Below are 24841 nucleotides of genomic sequence, written 5' to 3'. Positions count from 1 at the left end.
CTGAAAATATCCAAACAAGGATGTAACTTCTGTATAGTGAACATAGATGGTCATGTTTCACCTCAGTACATGTTTAGCAGAGTACATTTCATCTAAAGACTTAAATGGAAAAAAAAAAAACTATATAAATTGATGCTTTCAGTAACTTGTGTAGCATGGTACTGTTGATCCTAACACTGTAATCTCTGATGGATCGCTTTGGGATTTGTGGAAAGACTCAAGCTCCCCAGAGCTGATGATTTTAATTATTCTCTTCTTTAAAAGCCATCAACGTGTATTTGACATCCACCTTTGATAAAATACCACCAAAGTCAATGATATGCCCTAAAGCTTCACCTGCATTTGGATTTAGTGTTAATTAATGTTAGCATGCTATCACCTGCTAAAAACTGCCATGCTAGCATTGTAATTCTGTTTCTTAGCATTTAGCTTGAAACACTGCTACACTTAAATGCAGCCTGAGAAAGACATCGTGTCACTCATCATCACCTCAACTTATATGGTATAACTCACAAATACACACAAAATTGTAACATAGAAAAATACCTTATGGTAAACTGAACATCACTACTGCAGATGCAAGTCTATTAACAAAATGTTTTAGCAGACGGATAAAAAAAATTTGTCTGACAACATAGAGCTGGGTTATTTCACTCCGGATTAGCAAGTATTGTTGAATGGATACTGTCATATTTTTACTGTGTTCTGCTATAAGGGATCCCTGTGTGAACTGAGGGAATCACAAGAAGTACTGCAGCTTAAGGAAAACTGCAAACATTAATATTTAATGTAGGCCAATACAAGATCCCTGGCTGAGGTAAAGGAGGTAGACTAAAGGAGTACAGGATAAGCCTCATATGTTATCAGTGTTTGTCTTATATAGGTATTTTTGTGAGTGCTCAAAGAATACAACATATATAGTCATAGAAAAAAGTGGCCACAGTGGACTGCAAGTCATTAAGTGAAATAAGTATTTGATCCCCAAATAAAGCAACACTTGGTATTCATGGAGAAACCTTTGTCACAGGATGTTTCTTGAAGTTGGTCACCAGGTTTGCACTCATCTAAGGAGGAAACGTGTCTCACTGCTCCTGACAGAAACTCTCTAAATCCTAAATCCAGTGTTCTGGCTGAAAGAAGGAGGTTCTCATCCTCAGTTTTATGGTTCATGGCTGAATCCATTGGCCCCTCAGTAGGCAAACAGCCCCGAAGTAATGTTTCCACCTCTGTGATTGATTGTGAGGATGATGGTATTTGTGGGGGGCTCAACTGTGGTTTCCTCTGGGTTGTAGGGGATCAGATGCTTATTTTACTCAATGAAATGGAAATCAATGGATAATGTTTTTTTTATTTATTTATCTATTTATTATGGTCATTTTCAGCTACCAAGCATCACTGTTACGTATAGACGAATATAAAACACATTTTTACTAACAAATGGCTTTTTATTTAAAGAGCGGTGAGACAACAGCACATCATTTGAGCTTACCTGCAGTTTTATGAAGAACGCTCTAAATAAAAGTTAATCGACAACTGGAAAACAAACTGTTTAACTCCTTTCTGTTCTTTCACACAGCTGGAGGTATCGACCACAGACTACAGTGGAAACCTTATCGAGGGACCACAAGTATTCAGGATTAAAGTCATTGACCAAAATGACAACCGGCCCATCTTCAAAGAACCACGGTACACAGGAGAGGTGCTGGAGGGATCCCCTACAGGTAGGAGACTAGTGAGGGACTCTGGACAGAACTGGGGTCTTAATGGGTTTAACTAGACAATAATATTACACATAGTGTGGCTGTTACACTTGAGATGTTCTATGATCTACAGCAAGAAAAGGTTGTGTTGATGATATTTATACTTCTGTCCTGAGCTGTGTGCTTTGTGGCAGAGTCAGTATCAGATTGCTAACCTTAATCATAAAATCACATAAAGACCAATATCATCAGTGAAAGCAGCGAACTTTGTCAGGTGGTTTCACATCATCACTTCTGTGCTACTGTGTGTATGAATTCAAGTATTGGTGTTTTCATATTTATACACATCGCAATACAGATATGATAACAGAGTTTTTTTTTACAACATTTACATCGTTTGGCAGCACTTTTTGGGTAATGGTATCCTTGGAAACAGAGACAGACAAATAAAAGACATTTAAGTAAAAGAAATCTTGTTGGTTGTGTAGGCACTCTGCAGTGTATTATTATTATTATTATTATTATGCCCAGAAATACTGTGAGTGTTAAACAGCGAATTCAAATATTGTGACTTTATTCTCTACTTTATTGGGATTTTCATTATGTGCCAAAATTAAGATAATTATTCAGGTCATTTGGTAAATTATTTTTGTTATATTTTTGCAGTTACTTGAAATGTGATCTTGTCACATCTTTTATAGACTTTGCAGCTGTTGCAGTAAATTCTCTGCCCATCTCTGCTGCCCATCTCATGGTCAAGCGTTTCAAAATAAATCATTTTGAGGCATGGCTGGCAGAGGCTTTATGAAAACTCTTCACCTTTGGCTTCTGGTGTAAATGTTGATATTCTCTTAGATGTATTTGTCACTTTGTCACCATCGCTTCCTTTCCCGTTCTCTGAGCTGCTGTCACTGCTATAACTGTTGTTTTTTTAATGTGACACTTTGCACTTCGAGACCAGAATATAAATAAATGCAGCTCAAACGTACACGATTTTGAAAAGTCCTATTTTGCTCACATTCTGCCACCTGTATAGAAATGCAGGATGTCTATGCATAAAGCTGAAACTTCAGATTCAAAAGATTGTTGTTGTTTTTTCACGGGTTATATATAAAATGATTCATAGGCAATAATTTGCGGAGGTGGTAACATTTTGCACAAAACGTCTTTTAGTGCGTTCAGCCAAGTTTTGCTTGGGCGTTAAATGGTTTATTGTAGTGAACACATTTCAATTTATGTCACATAAAAGTGGGTTGCTTAAATGGTGACAGAGCTGTTTCAAACTTTCACAAATGGATGCACTGCTTTCTGAAGACAAACAGGAGCGACTATTGTTTCTTTTGCTTGTGTCAGTTCATACCAGCAAAGTCACAATGTGTTTTCAGCTGTCATAGTTGCGCTATCCATGGTGCTGATGATGAAATTAACAAACACCACAAGCTTCAGCTCGTGTGTCCCTGTTGGGCAGGTACACACCTACAGACCCTCTGGGAGAAATACAGTCAATGTAAAATATAAAGTTATATGATTAGAAGAACAAAGGACAAATGGTAAAATAAATACATGATGCTTCTCACTGTGTTTGTTCTGACGTTGTGAACACAAAAAGCAAACTCCTAAACACCTTAATCACCAGCAGAGCTTCCCTGATAAGATGGATGAGTCAACAGGCACAGGAGAGAGACACACACACACACACACACACACACACACACACACACACACACACACACAGACGGCTTCCCATAGAGACGTTTTGAGCTATTGACAACTTCATGCTGACTTGTGTTATGAATTGCTAATACAGACGATGCTTATGCAATGGTATACATTTGCTAAGCAACAGCATGTCATTACTGGCTATACAGAACGAGATAATAGGCTGACAAACTGGACAGTTAAATCCTGTTAGAATAATGCAGTCACAACAAAAGCGCATTTTGATGTCAGAAATCATGTCAAAAGTCTCACTGTTGAGCTCTGATGTCAAGAAAATACCAAATAATTGGATGGCTTGGCTGGAAGGCTGAGAATGTCTCGGAGCTGTGTCTGTTGCTTGTGGCTTTTTTCAGTAATTACAGTGATGCATGTGTCTGTGTGAGACGTTTACATGTCACTGTATGTTCTCTCCCCCCTCTGTACAAACTCAGGTGCATCAAACACAATAATTAGATTCCAGAGTGCTTTAATTCACAGCTGTTCATCACCAATAATTCAACACGTAGCTAGAAAGAGAGGATTCATGAGGTTCACGTGGTCACCGGTATTGGTAGCATAACAGCACCAGTGGCTGTAGTGACTTCAGACCTGCTCACAACATATAGGCAGAGTTTGATTATTGTACGGACACATCTCATGTGTCCAGAGGGACACACACTGAGCACTTGTGAACATTGTGAAGATTTGCAGGTAATATCCTGCTACGTATTTTAAAATTCACCAGAAATGTCCAGTACTAAAAAAAAATACAGACTTTTGAAAATGGGCTCTTGTTGATACACCCTGTACTGTATATGCCTGAGCCAGTAGCAGCACCAGCAGCAGCACCAGTAGTCTATGAGAATTAAATAGGAAATATGACAGGCAGGGAAATCTTAATTGGTTTGCCCCACTGGGTGCAAGAGCTCCTGTAACCCTGGAACCATCACATCGTACTAGCTTTTAGAGATGAGTTGGTTTAGCAGACAGGTTTACTTTGACTTTTCTATCTCAGTGCCAAGAAAAATCATTTAAAAATGTTTACTGGGTCAGCTCTGACATCATCTGTTAGAAACCATCTTGCAGCTCCGCTTCATCAAATTTAAAATGCAATTAAATTATTGCGTATTCTTTAAAAAAAAGTGCCTGTCTGAATAAACCAAAGTAGATAAACTGATTTTATTTCCAGTGTGGTGTGATCTGACAGCTCCTTTGTGCTGTAGTTGCCATGGATGCCAGACTTAATTGAGCTCAGTGATAAGATGAAGGATGCGGTTCTGAAGACTGTACGTTTTTTAAAGACATGCCTGCAAATCTGTCTACTGAACAGTCTACTTATTCAACATGTCAGCTCAGCCTTATTGATGTGTTTATGATAAATCAGTCATTCAGTTCATACATTCAGCCGGTTGATCCCTTTGTATGTCTCGTGGTCATTAACTGCAGATTGTGAGAAGATTGAAGCAAACACAAAAGAATATGTGTTAATGATTATTGCACTGCTTTAAGTGCACTGAGGTGCAAACGCTTCTCTCTGGCTTTTTCTTTCTTTCTTGTCATTTTAGTGGAAAAATGGTCGAGCACCATAAAAGGGGGCAACAGGCCACCAATAAAAATGTCTTTTCTGTGGCTGTTTTTCTTATCGGACAAAGAAGAAAATGCAGTGAGAATAGTGAACATTATATCCAACAGTGAAGTTACTGGACATAAACTCAAACAATAAAGAATCCAATGAAGGACGTTAATAAGCTCTGTAAGATTCAAGGAGGACATCTGTCTGTGGTTTCATCTTAGAAAAATTAAATTCCCATAAACGCTGCCATGAAAAAGTATTTGCACTCTTCCAGATTTCTTAGTTTTTTACATATTAAAATGTACAATTACATGTTTTAGATCATAAAACAGGTTTTCATATTAGACAAAGACAAATTAAATACAAAATATAGTTTTAAGTGATTTCATTTATAAACGGGAAAAAGCTAAAAAAGGACCTAGCCCCCATGTTAAATCATGGATTGACTGTGATTAATCACAAGTTTTTTAAGACGACTGTAATTTCACTAGCCACACCAAGGCTTTGTTACTGCTAAATAAGAAAATCACTCATACAGAACCTGTGTGACAAAGGGAAGAAGGCTAATATATCTAAAAAAACCAAAACAATACTTTTTGGAGAAACAAGGTGATTCCAAAGATTCCTAAAGAGCTATTAGCTCTCTGCAAGTTGAGTGGAGAACAAAAGAAGACCTGGTAAGCTTAAAAACGATCTAATGTACAGGAGATGAATAGTGCCCGAACGTCATGTCCTTAAGAATGAGGAAAATATCCAACAACAACCAAACACTGGACCTGAGAGATACAGCTGGCTCTTTTTTATCCATCTTCAGTTTGCAAAGCCTCATCAGGAACAGTTCCAGTGGATGGGCGGCTTTCAAGAAGACCGTCTTAAAGATGGGAAACAGGACCAGAAGACTCAAGTGTCACAGTCAGTGGATGCAGACTGTGTGAAGTGGAGAACAGAGGAGCCAAATGCAGACAAAGCGTGGAAACAAACTTAATGTTAAGTGAAAGCGAGCCTTTTATTATGGCTGATGGAGAAATAATTCAATTCAATTCAGTTCAATTCAGTTTTATTTATATAGCGCCAAATCACAACAAAAGTCGCCTCAAGGCACTTCATAGGTACAGAGAAAAACCCAACAATCATATGACCCCCTATGAGCAAGCACTTTGGCGACAGTGGGAAGGAAAAACTCCCTTTTAACAGGAAGAAACCTCCGGCAGAACCAGGCTCAGGGAGGGGCGGGGCCATCTGCTGCGACCGGTTGGGGTGAGAGAAGGAAGACAGGATAAAGACATGCTGTGGAAGAGAGACAGAGATTAATAACAGATATGATTCGATGCAGAGAGGTCTATTAACACATAGTGAGTGAGAAAGGTGACTGGAAAGGAAACACTCAATGCATCATGGGAATCCCCGGCAGCCTACGTCTATTGCAGCATAACTAAGGGAGGATTCAGGGTCACCTGGTCCAGCCCTAACTATATGCTTTAGCAAAAAGGAAAGTTTGAAGCCTAATCTTGAAAGTAGAGACAGTGTCTGTCTCCCGAATCCAAACTGGAAGCTGGTTCCACAGAAGAGGGGCCTGAAAACTGAAGGTTCTGCCTCCCATTCTACTTTTAAATACTCTAGGAACAACAAGTAGGCCTGCAGTGTGAGAGCGAAGTGCTCTAATAGGGTGATATGGTACTACAAGGTCATTAAGATAAGATGAGGCCTGATTATTTAAGACCTTGTATGTGAGGAGCAGGATTTTGAATTCAATTCTGGATTTAACAGGAAGCCAATGAAGGGAAGCCAAAACAGGAGAAATCTGCTCTCTCTTTCTAGTCCCTGTCAGGACTCTTGCTGCAGCATTTTGGATTAGCTGAAGGCTTTTCAGTGAGTTTTTAGGACATCCTGATAATAATGAATTACAGTAGTCCAGCCTGGAAGTAATAAATGCATGAACTAGTTTTTCAGCATCACTCTGAGACAGGATATTTCTAATTTTAGAGATGTTGCACAAATGGAAGAAAGCAGTCTTACATATTTGTTTAATATGTGCGTTGAAGGACATGTCCTGGTCAAAAATGACTCCAAGGTTCCTCACAGTATTACTGGAGGCCAAGGTAATGCCATCCAGAGTAAGAATCTGGTTAGATACCATATTTCTAAGATTTTCAGGGCCGAGTACAATAACCTCAGTTTGATCTGAATTAAGAAGCAGAAAGTTAGCGGCCATCCAGGTCTTTAAGTCTTTAAGACATTCCTGCAGTTTAACTAATTGGTGTGTGTTACCTGGCTTCATGGATAGATAGAGCTGCGTGTCATCTGCATAGCAGTGAAAATTTATGCTATGTCTTCTAATGATGCTGCCTAAGGGAAGCATGTATAATGTAAACAGAATTGGTCCTAGCACTGAACCCTGTGGAACACCATAATTGACCTTAGTGGGTGAAGAGGACTCTCCATTTACATGTACAAATGGACTACTTGCACTACGGCATGTGACGTATTTCCGTTTCCAAATACTACCGCTTGGGCGTTTCCGGTATGTTTGTTTATCTATCGGTAGCTACGCTAATGTCACTTCAGAATGAGTATAAAAAGGAAAGTATTTAAAACAGAACATTTTCAAAAACAGGAGAAGAAATACTCCGAGCATTGCTGTGTCCCACTTTGTTCGGCTTCAGCCAAATTTAACGGCATACTAAGTTTTCATGGCTTTCCGACCCATTCCGACTTGAGAAGACAATGGCTGGTAAACATACGCCGGGATCATTTCATGATTACCTCTCACACCAGGGTCTGCAGCAGACACTTTTCCAGTGATCAACTCATAGAGCCAACAACCCTTGATGGTCGAAGGTGGCTTATTAAAGGTGCTGTACCAACACTTTTTGAGTGGAATGGCTATAAAGTTGAACCACCGCGGCGTAGTGTTTGGGAGAGAACGGAGCGACGCCCTGAACTAGTTCCTCCTGACGATCAAGAAGAGCACAGTCTTACAAGAGATCATGACTACTGCTCAGTCCCTGAGCCGTCTGCATTGGACATATCTGCATCAGCTGCAGAAGACCTGTCCAAAGACGTGGAGACTCTGAGGAAGGAAATACAGGAGTTACGTGTCCAGCGAGAATTTGGGTTACAGCGCTTTGCTGGCTCTGACACTGACATCCGATTCTACACCAGGTACACCTAAGCTCTATTCAAGCTAACTGTTTAAAATATACCAAAGTCACCATCAGTTAAATTTCGAAAGTGTTTCCAGTCTTAATGAAAACAAAATAGATATTTACTTTTTTTCTGCTGATTGTATGTTTCATGTAGATGCTTTAGTATTTAAACGATATCCTAATGCTACAGGTAAAATACAACACCAAATAGACTCTTAATCAGACTGTTATACAGCATACCATTAGCATATTTGTCACAGTTTACATTATTTTTATGTCAGTGTGTAATGTTAACTAATGATTGACATGATGTATGTCTCTCTCGTGAATAGATTTCCAAGCTATGATCATTTGATGGCATTTTGGTTTTTGATTGAGCCTTGCATCTACAAAATGATCCGGGTTTCAAGAGCCAAGTCAGCTGCCAATAGGAACGAAGAAGTGCTGACACCTGCACGCACATCAACGGTAGGTTATGGGTTTGTTGGTAGTTAGAACTAGAGGTGTAATGTTAATGTATTTATGTACAATAACATTACATTATGTACAATAGCATACATACACAGGTGTATATATGCTAAAGGACTCAGCATCCTTTACATACATACACCTGTGTACTGCAGCACCTCATTGTTTACCCCATGGTACAGTATGGTATGCATAACCATTACAAAACATTTAGCCAAGAAAAGCATAATTTTACTAGTTCATAGCTTAAGGAGTAACATTTTCCCTTTTGTTTTCACCTTCCAGAGGCAGCTGCTACAGCCAATTAACGAGTTCTTTCTTGTCCTGGTTTTCCTGTCAGTTGGTTTGAAGGAGAGGGACCTGGCACACTGATTTAACATACACCAGTCCACAGTGAGCCGCATTATCGCAACATGGACAAATTTTCTTGCCACTGCACTGGGGTCTCAATGCATCTGGCTTACACGTGAAGAAGTGCAAGCTTACCTCCCTGAGGAATTCAAAGATTTCTCAGACACCCAGATGATCCTTGACTGTACAGAGCTGAGGTGTCAGACACCATCCTCACCACTTCTCCAAAGTGAAATGTACTCTTCGTACAAATCCCACTGCATGATGAAAGCCCTGGTTGGCATAGCTCCACATGGTCCAATGACATTCATCTCTAATCTGTATGCTGGTTCGGGTAGTGACAAGGAACTATTTAAACAATCAGGCATTGCTGAGAAGTTGACTGAAGACATGGCAGTGATGGTAGATAAGGGCTTCCTAATCACCGATTGTTGTTAATGCAAAGTGTACTGCCCGCCTTTTCTATCTAAGCAGAAGCAGATGCCAGCATACCAGGTTAAGGAGACGCAGGCCATAGCCAGACTCAGGGTACATGTGGAGCGAGTCATTAGGAGGATAAAACAGAACAAACTTTTTGATAGCATTATTGCCATGTCACATGTTTACAATATCAACCAACTGTTTGCAGTAGCATGCATGCTGTCAAATTACCAGAACACAGCATTAGTTAAAAAATGGGTTAAGTGAGACAAGATGGACTTTTCCCCAGACACCAGTGCCAGTACAACTTATAGAAAATGACCTGCAGCTGAGGCCACTACAGTTGCATTTCTTCCTTGACAAAACTTGATTACAGAACTGGTACTTGAGTGCTGATAGTTGAGTTCCAGTTATTGATAATTCTAATTCATTGCAAATGTTGAATGTTAATAATACTGTTTAATTATACTACATTACTATTCATATTCAACAAAATTGTTTATCAAAATTATAAAGTAAATCACTAAATTGTTTTAAAATCATAAGTGACATTGTGCTTTAGTAACATCCAAAATACCATTTGTCATTTTCTTCCCTCAGTTGTGTTATTGTCTAAATGTATGTCAGTATGCTAGGCATGGAGTTTTAAATACTTACCATGTAAATAAGTTCTGCACAAATTCAATGTTTTAATGTGTGTTTTTAAAAAACGAAATTGATGCCATTGCTTAAATAACAGTTTACTGATTTCACATAAAAGTAACTTGTAACAACAAAAAAATTCATGAAATACTTTGCAAATAAAACATCAGTTATTTTGTTCCAGCCAGCCTGAAGGATCTGTTTTCCTTTTTGCTATGTTTTCACTGTTCATTTTTCCAAACACAGGTATCTTGGCATATATATGTAAAAAAAGAAGTAGTCAGCCTTTTCTCTGATTGCATTGTGCACATCTGTATCCATGTATATTCTTTGCACTAGGTAGTCCTCTTGTGCCCACACGACAAAGTCACACCACTGCATCCCACTGATGAGCAGTTGTCCTTGCACTTGCCAGTAATATGCGTGGCTCTTTTTTAGTTTAGGGGTACCACATTCCATCTGCACATATTTGCAGTCAATAAAGTTTTGTGCAAGCCAGGGGGCAATGGGGTGAATGACCAGGCCACAGGGTGAGTAGTTAACATTCATTAGCCTACTATACTCTGCTGCTATTGCAGGCTCCATCTCAGTTCCTCTCCTCATGTCTGCTGTCTGCCTTGTTCCCTTCAATATACGCTCTGCTAGTGACTCTGCCGAGCTCTGGCCTCTGACGTGACGTCACTCTGGGCCTGCGGAGCTGATGCCACTCAGACGAAGAGCTTTGCTCACGTGTAGCTTCCTCTATTTTGTGAGCCATTTCCAGAGTTACAGACAAGCTTTTCAGATGCAGAAGCTCTTCTTCTGAGCACACAAACACACAATCTGATGGCAAGATGTCATACCCCTCCAGAGGCAAGTGCGGTGTTGGTGGTGCATCACGGTGTAGTGTGATGTACCGGGTTGTCAAAACCGGCTGCTGATATGACAGAACACTGCCCTCTTGCACCAGCCCAAAAGCACTTTCCACAAGGGGCTTATCAGGTCTCATGTTCATTGTGGTCACAAGTGGCCTGTCCTCAATATTAAATTTTGCATATGCCTCCGTTATTCTGAACAAGCAGGGATCTGGTAACAGAGCCACCATGCCTCTGTAGAAACCACTCCTAAAGAAAACATCAATGACAATAATGTAAGGAAGAAGGTTATTATACTGAACGACAACTAAACTAAAAACTAAAAGGTGTAAAACAGTGGTGCATAAGTTAGAGACTGGGATGTATATGTACATGACTGAGTTAGCCGTCTTCAGAAAGTGTAATGTTGTATGTAAATTACATGTATGTATGAACAAATAGCAACATGCATTTGTAACACAGGAAACCAAATTTTACAAATCTAATTACCGTACTCCAGTCTGGGCCATCCTATTTGGTACCGGCTTAGTGAAGATCATAGAGTTGATAGGTCCTGGCTTCACACCCTAACAGAAGACACATTTACTATGGATGGTGTTGCTGTTCATATGTAAACATGGTCTAATTCAAAAACTTTAACCTTATTTAAATTACCACTGTCCGTGGCTTGTGCCATTGCTGTTCAGATTCTGTGCAGCTATGCACAGGGGGACAACCGGCACTCTGAGTTGTGAGTAGTGTGCTGTTTGGAAGAGCAGTGCCACTGTGTGATTGCACATAACAGCGCCTGCCACACAGGAGCACTGGCTATGTGTCAGTACCACCGGTGATGAATCCAGAAGCTTAATCTACGAAGAAAGAACGAAAATTAAAAATGTAACATCATCTTCATGGAAGAGCCGAACAGGAACATAGTTCAGTGTTATGGTTACTGACCCCTACAGGCCTACCCTCCTGAATGCTTAGTGTTTCCTTCTCTCCCTATTAAAACAATTTAACAATCCTTGATAACTGTAATAACTTAGATTGTGTATATTTGCAGTATTAACTTGGTGTCAAATGTTTCTGATCACCCAAACATAAGTTGATTAAACTATCTGACTAGTCAAATTAGGAGTGATAACGCAGGGGGACAAGGAAAACATTCAAGTTGATGAGCCTTTAGGAATGAACTTAACTAATGCTTAAATGAACTGAACCCCACTGAACGGGGATTAACAACTTTACACAGCTTCCTGCCTACACTTAGTCTGTGTGGTGCCTCACTCTTCCTCATTGACCTGTAGCACAGGGCTCTCACACCGACCTCCCCTGACAACCTGTGTTTTTTGGACACTGAATAAAGATACAAGTACCATTAGCATTATTTCTGTATTACTCATGTCACCACGAAGTTCATGAAGTCATTACTAGTTAACGTTAAAGGGATTGTTGGCTCAGTAGAGCTCTGACTGTTTGTCAGCCTGGCTACAGTGCTGAAGAGAAACCTGGGGTTGTTCTTATTTTCTTCAATCAGTGATGAATAGTAAGATGTTCTGGCTTTGCGGAGGGCTTTCTTATAAAGCAGCAAACTATTTCTCCAGGCTAAATGATGATCCTCTAAATTTGTGACACGCCATTTCCTCTCCAGCTTACGAGTTATCTGCTTTAGGCTACGTGTTTGAGAATTACAAGAAGAGAAATACAAAGCGATACACAAGGAGAATAAACAATAACCTAAACTGGGAAAGCTAAATATAAACATGAAAATTGGCTTGGCTACATAGATACCTGGAACATGGAGACATGGCGCAAAAGACAACAGACAACCTGACACTAAACAAAGGAAGACACAGGACTTAAAGACACAGCAGGGTAATGAGGGAGGTGGAAACACAGCTGACACAAATGAACATGATGCCACGGGGGAAGCAAAACTAAACACAATGAACATGCAAACACGAGACTGTCAAAATAAAACAGGAAACATAATGAGATGAAGACTGTGACAACACAAGCTTGACAATATGACATGGAAAACGCAGACAGGAAACACGTGACAGACTGAGGAGACGGAACGATACACAAGGGGCGTTTCTCAATATGCGTACTTGTGCGTACTTGCGTTCTCGTGTACTCGTGATACGTCATCAGTCGGAGACCAAGTACTGTTCCAATTCGAAGTACGCATCAAGCCGAGAACGCGAAAAAGTCCCGGATGTGTTCTCGCTCCGCCCGTTTTATCGAGCATGCATCGGTGTGGACTTGGGACAGCTATATATCCCAGAATGCATTTCGTCCAAAACTCAACAGCGGACTCCCGGGACATCGTTTTCAACCCCCCCCCGCTCGCGGACTTCTCACTACTCAGGTTAAAGAAACTCCAGCAGCTGTCTATAGTATTGAGTGTCCACTAAAATAGGAATAAAAGCGTTCTAACATCTCACCTGCTTGTTTTTATTAAGGTATGTACACTATTTTTATTAATAGAGGTTTCACTACTGAGGTTAAAAATGATATATAAGTCACTTAGATCACTTCTAAATGTTAATGTTTGGTTTATTTCAGTGTTTTATTTGTTCCTGAGTAAACCGGTTTGGCTGTGATTACAGTTAAGCTTCATAACATGTTACTCACAGTTAAATTAGGAGGGGACGGCAGTAAAAACTCCGGACCTGTGACATCATCACGTAGGCAGGTGTTCCAATTGTACATATCGCGACTCCGTGCTCACGTTCTCGGCGGGTACGTACTCCCGTGCGTTCTCGGCGAGTACGTACTCGCGTACTTGAGAATTGAGAAACGGCCAAGGAGAGGAACATGGAAACAGATAAGGGGAACACAGACACAACAAAAATCATAGGGCGTTTCTCAATATGGGTACTTGTGCGTACTTGCGTTCTCGTGTACTCGTGATACGTCATCAGTCAGAGACCAAGTACTGTTCCAATTCGAAGTACGCTTCAAGCCGAGAACGCGAAAAAGTCCCGGATGTGTTCTCGCTCCGCCCGTTTTATCGAGCATGCATCGGTGGTGATTTGTGTGGACTTGGTACAGCTAAATATCCCAGAATGCATTTCGTCCAAAACTCAAACGCGGCAATGGCGGACGAGCGGGGCTAAAAACTTTTAAATATTACTCTTTCTGGGTCACAAAATAAACTTTTAAGTTATTTTCAAGCGAGAGTGTAGCTGTGTAAACTTCAAATATCTGCTCGATTTATCAAGATATCATATATTTCCAAACGCGCTCCGACGTTTTCGGAGACGTCTGTGACCCGCCAGCTCCATAGCAGACAGCGAGGTCGAGGATTATTAGAGCCGGCGAGAACAGCGGACTCCCGGCACATCGTTTTCATCCCACGCCCCCTGCCCGCGGTTTTTCTCTACTCAGGTTAAAGAAACCCCAGCAGCTGTCTATAGTATTGAGTGTCCACTAAAATAAAAATAAAAGCGTTCTAACATCTCACCTGCTTGTTTTTATTAAGGTATGTACACGTATGTACATGTACACTATTTTTATTAATAGAGGTTTCACTACTGAGGTTAAAAATGATATATAAGTCACTTAGATCACTTCTAAATGTTAATGTTTGGTTTATTTCAGTGTTTTATTTGTTCCTGAGTAAACCGGTTTGGCTGTGATTAAAGTTAAGCTTCATAACATGTTACTCACAGTTAAATTAGGAGGGGACGGCAGTAAAACCTCCGGACCTGTGACATCATCACGTACGCTGGTGTTCCAATTGTACAAATCGCGAGTCCGTGCTCGCGTTCTCGAGAATTGAGAAACGGCCATACACAGAGGACAAAAGACATGCACAGGAAACAGAAAACGACGCATAAACAAAGGACCACCCTGACACGAAGCCTGCCAAACTAAGAACTTGACTGAAAATCAGTGGCAAAAGGTGCTTTTCGTTCTAATAATTGTTAGCATGTACACCGATTGTCCAACATCATCTGGAAAGCTTTGGATTGGAAAAAGCTTAATTTTTCAGCATAGCAATTTCCGATGCAGTAAAGGCATACCTGTACAGACAGCACACAGCAGAGCACTATGGGCATTGCTCTGCCTAAAGCTCAGACATTAACGTTACCGGAGCAGTGTAGGATCATCTTGACGGAGAATGGAATAAAGGGCCTCTAGTAAGGTGCTTTGGAACGTCCTTCAAGAAACCTGGAGAAGTATTCCTGAAGAATACTTAAATAAACTACAAGTAAGCTTGCCTAAGAGACTTTAGGCAGTGTTCAAGAAAAAAGGTGGTCATGCCAAATATTGACCTTCAAGCCCTTTTTTTTTTTTCAGCGATAATATTTGCTATCTTTCCTACATTACAAACAAAGCCTCAGCCCTGCAGGCATGTGTGAGTGAATAATGAAAGCTACATTTGTGTTATGTTGCAGTGCATGCATGAGGTTATGTGAATAAGAGTGCATGTGCTCCTACACGGTGTGTGTGCTGCAGAGTAGTGGCTGGGCAGCAGGGGAAGCTGTAGGGGAGAATGTCACAGCGCTCTGACATTTCTGTGCAAACCGATAACAAAGACAGCCAATGCCTGGGTCTGCTGGCAAGCCCTCTCCTAACTCTGTGTTTACTCCTCTACTCACCAGTCTTTGTTTTTATTCTACATTATCTCTTTCATTTTCTCTACATTCTCTTGAGCTGTGTGCACAGTAACACACTTAAACAGTTTTGCTGTCTCTTGCTTTTCAAATCTGTTTCAATTAGCTTACTTTCTTTCTTCTTTTTGAGGTTTTCTGATTTTGTTTTGGTTTTCGCATTTTGATTTACTCTTCATTTCATTCTTGTTAACCCAGATTCCCCCTATCTGAATATCTGAATATCTGAGCTGGTGTAGAAAAAAAAGAAAAAAAATGTCACACCAAGTGGTTACCACTCCAACAGTCTTGCTCCCGGCCAGCTAGACCTGACATTTTGCAGTTTGTCTCCCTTGAATTTTCCATCTGACAGAGCTGCACTGTCTAACGAATGCAAATCTTTTCCCCAAAACAACAATTACTTTGAAATGAAAGCCTTAGAAATTTCCAGAACAGCGAGGCACTGTTAATTGTAAAGAATGTCACCCTCACAGGAGTAGTAGCACATTCATACATGACTGCTTTTGGTGCCAAATTAATATGCAGATTTTACCCAAGTCAGTTCTAACAGCATCAAGGCTGCGAATGAGCGAGTTAGTAGTTGCGTGATAATGGTGTTATTTGTTGTGGCGATTTGCACACCCACGCTAAGTTTATACTTCACTTTATCAAAATCATATGCAAGCTTCAGTGTGGATGCTTGCCAGAACAACAAACAACTTTGGCTGACTTTATCACGGCGCTGGTCTGGGGTCAGCATTTACTCAGCTTTAACATCACTCTGGGTTCTTGGCTAGCTTAGCGTTAGCATGCTGTCTGTGCAGGTGGCTTGCCAAGAGCCAAAGTTGTGTTAACAGTATAATGCAGTCGTTTCTGTTCTGGAGTGGTCTTCAGTTTACCATGGCGGTCGCAGTCTTTTGTGCAATAAAAATAAAAGTAATGTCCATATCCACGCTGTAGACTGAAATCAGATGATCGTAGCGAGAGGGCAAGAACCGATAAGCGGGATCGATAGGGAGGGAGACTAACGAGAACCGATTCTCTAAAAGAACCGGTTCTCAATTCCCAACATTGACCATCTCTGTGAACCCAGTGCTGCTAAATTTGATGTAAAATGTTATTTTTAATTTTGCCTGATTTGTGGGTGTTAGTGATAGTTTCTGCACTGTATACAGAATAGATACTATATTTATTTAGGATGTAAGTAAATTACTTGAGTAACATAAATGATCAGACTCCGGGTAAAATGACAGCCATGATGTGAACCCAGTATGATACAGTGTATGTTACAACTGGGATCTTAAATCACGGTCCATCAGTACGTGTACAGTGAGCCTTAAATGTCTCTTTTGAAATTACAGATTAAACATGTTTGTTTTCGTGATTTTCACCGGACATCACAACATTACATATTCAATGTAACCATCAAACCCAACATTTAGGATTAGGCTTTGGTTGTCTTTTAAATAATAATAATAATAATAATAATAATAATAATAACAGATTTGCAAATCTCATAAAAGTTTAAACAGTGAAACTTTATAAAATATACTCATTTTGAATTTTGATGCAGCAAAGGGGCAAAAAAAGGCTGAAAATGTCAGCAGCAGTGAAAAGAAACAGCCAAGTAAAAAAAAAAACTTTTGCAACTAATTAGGTTAGTTAGCAACAGGTCAGTAACATGATTGGATACAAAAAAACATTTTAGACAGAGTTTCTCAGAGGTTCAGCTACAAAAAAGTGTGGAACAACTTCAGAATAATGTTGCTCAGTGTAAAATTCCACAGTGCATCATATCATCTGTGGAAACTCTGCAGAACTATGATGGCATACAATATTTACATTTTACACAGCATCTCAATGTTATTTGAATTAGTCAGGTAATAATAATAATAATTAATAATGATGATGATGATGATAGCATTTTAACAAACGGCTCAAACAAAGGAAAGAAGATTCACGGCATGATCAGTCACAGCATGAAATTTGTACAAAGTCTGTGCTAAATGGACACATACAAAATAAAAGATGCATTTCATGAGCAGGAGAGAATATAAATGACTAATATTAATTGCATTCTGTCAGAAGAAATCTCTGTGTATAAACTAGTCTTAGCAGTAAAAAACTATGTTTACCGTCACATGTGTCCGTCTCAGAGTGCACTCATCCAGTAGCTTTAGGAGTCACTTGTGAATTATGGGCATCAACGAAATAAATGATGAAGTTATATCTGCTGTTACACTGTAAAATGTAATATTGTGTTTAATTAAAAATATTAAATAGGCTGAACTCAATTTTTATCAATTTGTTATTAGAACTCAATTTAAATAAGTTACCAGTACTTTTTATGCAAAAACGCTGATAAACTCCATTTATTTGATTTGTCTTAACTTAGAAAAACTAAGTAAGCTGGAAGTTTTGCTTCTCAGTGCGGAAGGATGAAAGATGTGTTTTGAAAATGCCACGTCACTACCGTCCTCCTCCCTCTCGGATCAGTCCGCATGTTCACGGTGCATTTTTTATGGAATATGTTGAGCAAACCTGGAGAAGCGTCAGCTCAAGATATTATTGTTGTCATTGCTGTGGATCTTTACCTGATACACTGACTTGGTGAGTAAATGTTTACTCTTATTCAAACTGATTTTGTGGCTTCTCTTAGTTTAGCACCAGGTTTAAAATCTTGCTAGCTAGTTAGTGTTAGCCTAGCGTTGCTGCTGCCGCTGGGCTCATGTTACTTAAAAATTAACACCACAGCCTTAAAAACCTTACATAAAACTATGTGGTGAAATTTTCTGTTGATTGTTTGAAATAAATAAGTGAGATAAGAGCCCAGACAAAATTCTTCGGGAGGTGCAGCCGTTAGGGGTGGGGTAGGTGTGGGGGTGGATAACAGAGCTCTCCGAAAACGTGGAAGCACTTTTGAAAATATGTGATATTTTGATAAATTAAGTAGATATTTGAGCATTACACAGCTACATTGTCGCCTGAAAATATCTTAAAAGGTTATTTTGTGACCCAGAAAGGGTAGTCTGGGGAAAAGGAGGATCGTATTTGTCGGCCACGGTTGTCGGAGCCTGTGCGTACTTGTAAGCGCGGCAATGGCGGAGGAGCGCCGCTGAAGAACTTATTACTTTTTCTGGGTCACAAAATAAACTTTTAAGATATTTTCAGGCGAGATTGTAGCTGTGTAAATTTCAAATATCTGCTCGATTTATCAAGACATCACATATTTGCAAAAATGCTCCGATGTTTTCGGAGACGTCTATTTTTTTTTTTTTTTTCATGCTTTGTGGCAGCTTTAGAACATCTGTGGCATCTATTAATGTCAAATCTAGCCTTTATTTAACAACATAAGCAAACTCTATGTTACAATGATTGCACAGCCATTAAGGATCAAATCAGTTTCTGAAAAATGTTCTGTTTTTTCTCCCTCTGCTTGCTTCTTACTGTCTTTGAGGCTCGGGACCAGCACTCCTGCTGTTGGACAGAAAGACATCAGTAAGTATTTTGGTTTTCCAGTATATTAGCAACTGTCAGTGATATTTATATTAATCAGGCTGAACTTTAATCATACTTTAGATCAGCCTGTTTTACTTATTGTTTTATTTGTGCTTTGGTTTGGGGAAGTTGTTTCTTTACTGATCTTTTCCTGTCTTCTGTTATTAGACTTGAGATGTGACTGCACTATGCTGTTGCTGGTGACCACAGTTAATTCTAGAAGACATGCTGTGTAAGTAAACAAACAACAACAGTTTGGTCTGCATTTCTTGAAAGATCACATCCCCCAAACTTAGTTTAGAGGGTCTACACTGTATATAGTGAAGTCTGCAAGTTTTCTAACAGCAAAATTTGTTTTGTGCCCAAATCATTTTGCAGATCATTAGAATGAAAGTTATTGGCCATGTTTGCATAGCCCTTTTTAAAATGATGCTTTCATGACATTATTGTGTGTTGGGTGGTGGTCAGGGCTATGCAGACTGACAATTGGGACATTGAATGTCACCTCTCCGGTGGGGAGGGAGCCTGAGATTGTCTAAATTGGAGTCTGTTTTATACCAAATGCAGAAAAAAATGTTTTAAGAAAGCAATTAAGTTCATGTTCCAAAAAATATGATTGTTTGCTTGCAGGACAACAGGAGAGATGAGTCCTCCGTCACAGATGGTGTGAAGATGGTCGCCTGCAGGTTCAAGCTCATTGCATCTCCAACCCACATCCACTGCCACTGTACTTAAGGGAAGTTAAAGACTTTCTTCTGCACCTACATTTGGATCACCTCGATCCATGACAGTCATTCAGGCAGTAATGCCTGGACTGGAAACAAGCCATCCTTAAAATATTACAATATTCCAGCTCATGTGTTGGAATGGAAAACAAATGTGTTGTTTAAATTAGAGACTGCACTTGTGACAGAACAACAAATATTTTATTTTGATTATATAAGTAATGTAAGTACAAAACAAACTTTGGTAGACCTAAACTTATTTTCAGAATAATTACATCTGAGACTTTGTTTCATTGTAAGATTATAACAGTGATGGCAATATAATTGTTTGTTGTTCAGCAGAACAGTGTCCAGTATGTTGGCTGTTGTACTTTGTTGTGTTTGAAAATAAAAGTTGGGCTGATTTTAACATCATTACAAAAAGTGTTGTTAATTATTTTTAATCATATTCAGGTTACCACAAATTGTTTTTTCATTTAGTTGAACTTAACATGTTTGTCAGTAGGTAAACAATTAGTATTGTACAGTCAGAAATATCAAGTTATTCTTAATACTGCAGACTTGCAATGTATAAGTTGTCCTAACAGTCATCTTAAGTAAGCTTTACTTAGTTTTTTTGAGGCAACGAGTTTCCATAATTTTTTTGAGTTCTGGGAACTAACACGGCTGTACAGTGTACTCAAAATGAGTAAGTTGCCCTAACTTGGTCATCTTAAGTAAACTTGATCCAATTTTTTTGAGTTCTGGGAACAAATGAGCTTGTACAGAGTACTCAAAATAAATAAGTTGTCTTAACTTAGTGGTTTTTAGCTAAGCTTTACTCAATTTTTTTGAGGCAACGAGTTTCCATAATTTTTTTGAGTTCTGGGAACTAATTAGATTTTACAGTGTAGTGGATTCACGGACAGAAAAACGAATTTTAGACATGGAATTTAATGTTGCTGGAAAATTGCTGTGATGTTCTTTTGGTAATTTGTGTTTATCTTTGGTCTGCCAACATCATGGAGACAAGCTATATCTAACATCTAGGTGATACATCTTGTGTAATTGGACATGATGGGGTATAAATGGAGATATTACTCATAGCTGAATCTCTGTGTTCCAGACTAATTTGTGTTTATATCACAAGTAATTAAGGCCCGATCTCCTGCTGTGAAGGGAGTGGGGGCTGATTCCGGTCTGCTGTTCTGCTGTACTCTCATCCCTTACACACAAAGAGACACGCAGATGCAGCAGAGCTTTAGCCAAAGGATGAGCAACTTAGATTGAATCTCCTGTCACTTCACATGTAATTGCATGTGACTATATAGTAAATCTACAAATCCATCAGATCTTTTTCACAGCAGACATTTTGACTTGAGATTAGATTAAAAAACATACAGTACACAAGCAGAACTGATAACATAATTGATGGCTCTGTTCCATTTAGGTGTCCCATCATCCACTGTTCCTTCTGGCTCACTGCCATGGCTTACAGGGACACTTAAATGGAACAGAGCCATCATTATTATAATATTAGTTGCACATGTGCTTTTCCATCTTGGACCAGTTAAAATATTGCCTGTAAAAAGGGCTTTGGTATAAATTGTTTATATTATATTACCATATAATATGGGATTGCCCATATTTAGTTGTTCTGGTAAATTAAATATCTTTTATATCAAGAGAGTAAAACTGTCATTTTGCCTAAGATAGACACACTCATGGAAAAGTAAGTAAATATAAAAATGTGTGACTTCTACACCTCATCCCTCTCTCCGGCACACTCGATCACTCCACAGACGCTTACTCAGTTCACCCAAGGGATCCTTTTATTATGAACCTATGATGCAGAGCACAGTCTAGGTGCACAGGATGTGGTGACTGTGTTTGTTGTCTCTCACAGCTGTAGGAGACGCCTGTCAGCACGGCACTGCTGGAAACGGAGATCAGAAAAATATATCATCAGTGGGTGTCTGAAGGGATACATTGATCACAGTAGGCGAAATCAGCACCTGTGTTTTAATAAATTCACAGTAATTTCAGACTGAAGGCGGAGACCAGTCTATACAGAAAAACTAAATAATATAGAGCATGTTTCCGGTGATCAGTACCTAAGTTAAGCTTTAAATGAAATAATATCATATAGATAGTACCTAATAATAATAATAATAATAATAACAACATCAGTATACTCACAGCAATAATGCTGGCCATCTGAGTCATCTGCATCTCATTTACTATGTTCATCATTTTTGATTTAGAACAGCGGTGCCCAACCCCCGGGCCTCGGACCGGTACCGGTCCGTGAGTCGTTTGGTACCGGGCCGCGAGAGTTGAGGCTCAGGTATGAAATGTTTCAGGGTTTTTATCGGTTTTCAGTGTTATTTTGTTATCGTTTTTATCGTTAACTCGGTTTTCCTGGGTCTTTTCACGTGTGTTATGAATAAATCTTCTTTTTTTCAGTACCGGTACTAGTTTTATTTTGTTGTATTTATCCGCGACACCTTAAAGGCCGGTCCGTGAAAATATTGTCGGGCATAAACCGGTCCGTGAGGCAAAAAAGGTTGGGGACCGCTGATTTAGAACACCAGCATTTTAAACACAAACCACAGCTTTTGAATGAAACACCGTTTGCAAGTCTTTCATCAGACAGTACCAGATAGATGAGTCATTAATCTGGTGCAGGGCTTCAAAAACATTATAATAAACATAATAGTTGTGGATATTTGGGTGGATGTGGCTCAGTAGGTCAAGCAGTTCAGCTGCTAATTATAAAGTTGGTGATAAATGACACAGAACAAAGCTCTGAGTCACTGAATGTGGCTTTTAGTCGACTGAGAGTAAAAATTTTATCATTTGCAGATGGCCCCGCCCCTCCCTGAGCCTGGTTCTGCCGGAGGTTTCTTCCTGTTAAAAGGGAGGTTTTCCTTCCCACTGTCGCCAAAGTGCTTGCTCATAGATGGTCCTATGATTGGTGGGTTCATCTCTGTATGTGTTATTGTGGGGTCTACCTTACAATATAAAGCGCCTTGAGACGACTGTTGTGGTTTGGCGCTGTGTAAATAAAAATTGTATAAATAATATTAGAACATCAACTGGCTATTTAACAATCAAGTTTATTAAAGTGGGTATAATGTGATTAGTCCCTCCCAGAATTATTGACCTGTTCCACACAGACGTTACTGTATTCAGTACATGATGAAGGTCAGACAAGCGAGACAGTGTGCTGGAGTTCCACTTAATCGTTGCTTTAATTGGCTTTCATAAGACGAAGTCCAAAAAAAGTAAAACCAATGCAGTTTGTCTCCCCAGTCAACTTTGTTATTCTTTGTATTTTTAGCAGCAGGAGCCAACCCTGCACGTCCAACAAGCTCTCCTTTTCAACTGTGACAAATGTGAAGTGTAACGAACTGTGCTAGCTCGGTGTCTTAGCCATGCGATCCTCTCCGTTTCTTCAGTAGCTCATTTGATGTCTCGTCTGTCTGCATCATTCCCCGTCTCCTCTGTGCGCTCCTCCTCTTTATCCTTCCTACTATCTACTTTTTTATGTGAATAATAAATCAGAAACATTTGTTATCTAACAGTTTATTTTATAAGTCTACACTTAACCAGTTTTCTTAAACAGCCAATTAGTAAAAACACAGAATTGCATCCCATGGTGACTAATATGTGAGAGACCTCTAGGTGTGCCTTCAAACTAATCTTATTTATGATTTATTAAGCTTTAATTATATCTAAAGGTGAGCCACTGGGCAAGGCTAAGTAGCTAGATGAAGAGCCTACTTCTTCCTCAACCTGAGCTCTTGGTGAGGCAGTGGCACTCGTGATCTGACTCATCTGCTGCTACAGCAAAAGGAGAACTTTCTCTGTAGCTCAGACTTTCTTATATATACATCCTTGACTGAAGTCTTCCCTGCTGCGCTCGCTTTCAGAAACATAGTTCTTGTAATAACGTTTTGAAATAAATGAAACAAAAATGATCACAGGTTGATAAAATGAAATCCACTCATATTTATTCTGAAGCCTTGTTGTGCAGTGTTTTAAAGTAATGAATACAAAAGGTCAAACCATAAGCACATTCATAACCATTGCGAAAAAGCAACATCAAACTCAAAAACACTCTGTATCACGACCTGATCTGCTTTGTGTTGAATTCTTATCTGGAATCACATCGCCACTCATCTTTATCTGTACCCTGCACAGAGCACTGTCGATGCCCGGTCATTAAAACCATCTCTGACCTCTGCTTCATCCTGTTGTTGATCTCGTCTGCTGGGTTTGCTCAAACTCTTTTCTTTCCTCGTCATGACTGTTTTGTACGATGTTGGGCAGTAACCTCGTGGTGCCAACATACCTAAGAAAAACTTCAACAAAATAAAATAAATATAAAGAATTAATGGCTAGTGAGTGGATGTACCTTTGCTAAGTTTGAGGAAACCTAGTGGAGTAGCTGAGTTAGAAGGTTAGTTGGTGCCAGCAGGAGCCGGCGGGCGCAGAGAAAACAGGAAAGCGATTGATTCAGGAGAGAAAGTGATGCAGCTGAGAGATTACACCAAAACTGGCAGGTAATTTGTAGCACGATGGTGCCCATTTGTCCCATTATGGTCTCTGTCTCTACCTTTCTTATTCTCTCTCTACCTTTGTTAGCTGGAGCGCAATCTGTCCACCACCCTACCAGGTGACCCGCTGTCCCACAATACCTCATTATCAGCTTGTCACACAGACAAAGCCTGGCAAATTAATGTCCAAGGTATCTACAGAGCCTGTTGCCCAATTAACTCTTGGGTATTGTTCTGTTAGGATAAATTAGTTTTTTCTTTTTTTCTCCTTTGCATTTATGGACGTGCATGCACATGATGCCATTCGGCCCAGTGAAGTAATAAAACCCGACTGGTCAACTTTTAGCTTTCTTTTATGACTTTACTCGGAGTGTAATCACAAAGACTTTCAAACGATGACGTAATATGCCAGAAACAAATTCAATTCAAATTAAATATAGTGTCATAAATAATAGTTTTTTACTTAATAGTTAAAATGACTTGATTAGACTGGAGTGCAGACTTTCTGCTTTAATTTAACAAGTATAGCATTCGCTGATTGAGAATTACAGCTGCTTTTATACATGATTGTTAGAATATTTAATATAAAGATTCCTTTTAGCACTGATGAGCCATACCATGAAGATATTAGAAAGAGTTGAGAAG

At 39.5% G+C, this 24841-nt stretch overlaps 2 protein-coding genes and 1 long non-coding RNA gene across 5 annotated transcripts in view; 2 read left to right on the top strand and 1 right to left on the bottom strand.

Annotated features, from left to right (window-relative positions):
• The window catches only part of cdh13 (cadherin 13, H-cadherin (heart)), a 356939-nt gene that overhangs the window by 177785 nt on the left and 154313 nt on the right, over window positions 1-24841 (top strand). For both annotated transcript variants that reach the window (XM_013272522.3, XM_013272523.3), the window contains exon 7: window positions 1577-1721. In XM_013272522.3, coding sequence (XP_013127976.1) covers window positions 1577-1721 — 145 coding nt within the window. The remainder of the gene's footprint in view (window positions 1-1576; window positions 1722-24841) is intronic.
• On the top strand, window positions 7373-11096 carry LOC112847384 (THAP domain-containing protein 5-like). 2 transcript variants are annotated; one of them, XM_025909058.1, is made up of 3 exons: window positions 7373-8133; window positions 8450-8585; window positions 8926-11096. In XM_025909058.1, exons 1-3 carry the CDS (start codon window positions 7538-7540, stop codon window positions 8932-8934), a joined length of 741 nt encoding a protein of 246 aa, XP_025764843.1. In that variant the 5' UTR covers window positions 7373-7537; the 3' UTR covers window positions 8935-11096. The 2 variants fall into 2 exon arrangements, with proteins under 2 accessions (XP_025764843.1, XP_025764842.1); XM_025909057.1 differs by having other exon boundaries at window positions 8871-11096.
• LOC109202949 (uncharacterized) lies at window positions 11283-12166 on the bottom strand. The gene is made up of 3 exons (XR_002062959.2): window positions 12096-12166; window positions 11507-11700; window positions 11283-11418 (listed from the first exon to the last, which is right to left on the bottom strand). It is a non-coding gene; the product is annotated as an uncharacterized LOC109202949 (long non-coding RNA).

Source organism: Oreochromis niloticus, linkage group LG7 (genome assembly GCF_001858045.2).
Source record: "Oreochromis niloticus isolate F11D_XX linkage group LG7, O_niloticus_UMD_NMBU, whole genome shotgun sequence".
Taxonomy (NCBI): domain Eukaryota; kingdom Metazoa; phylum Chordata; class Actinopteri; order Cichliformes; family Cichlidae; genus Oreochromis; species Oreochromis niloticus.
The sequence above is the reverse complement of the archived record's forward strand: the minus strand, read 5'-3'. Positions and strand labels throughout refer to the sequence as shown.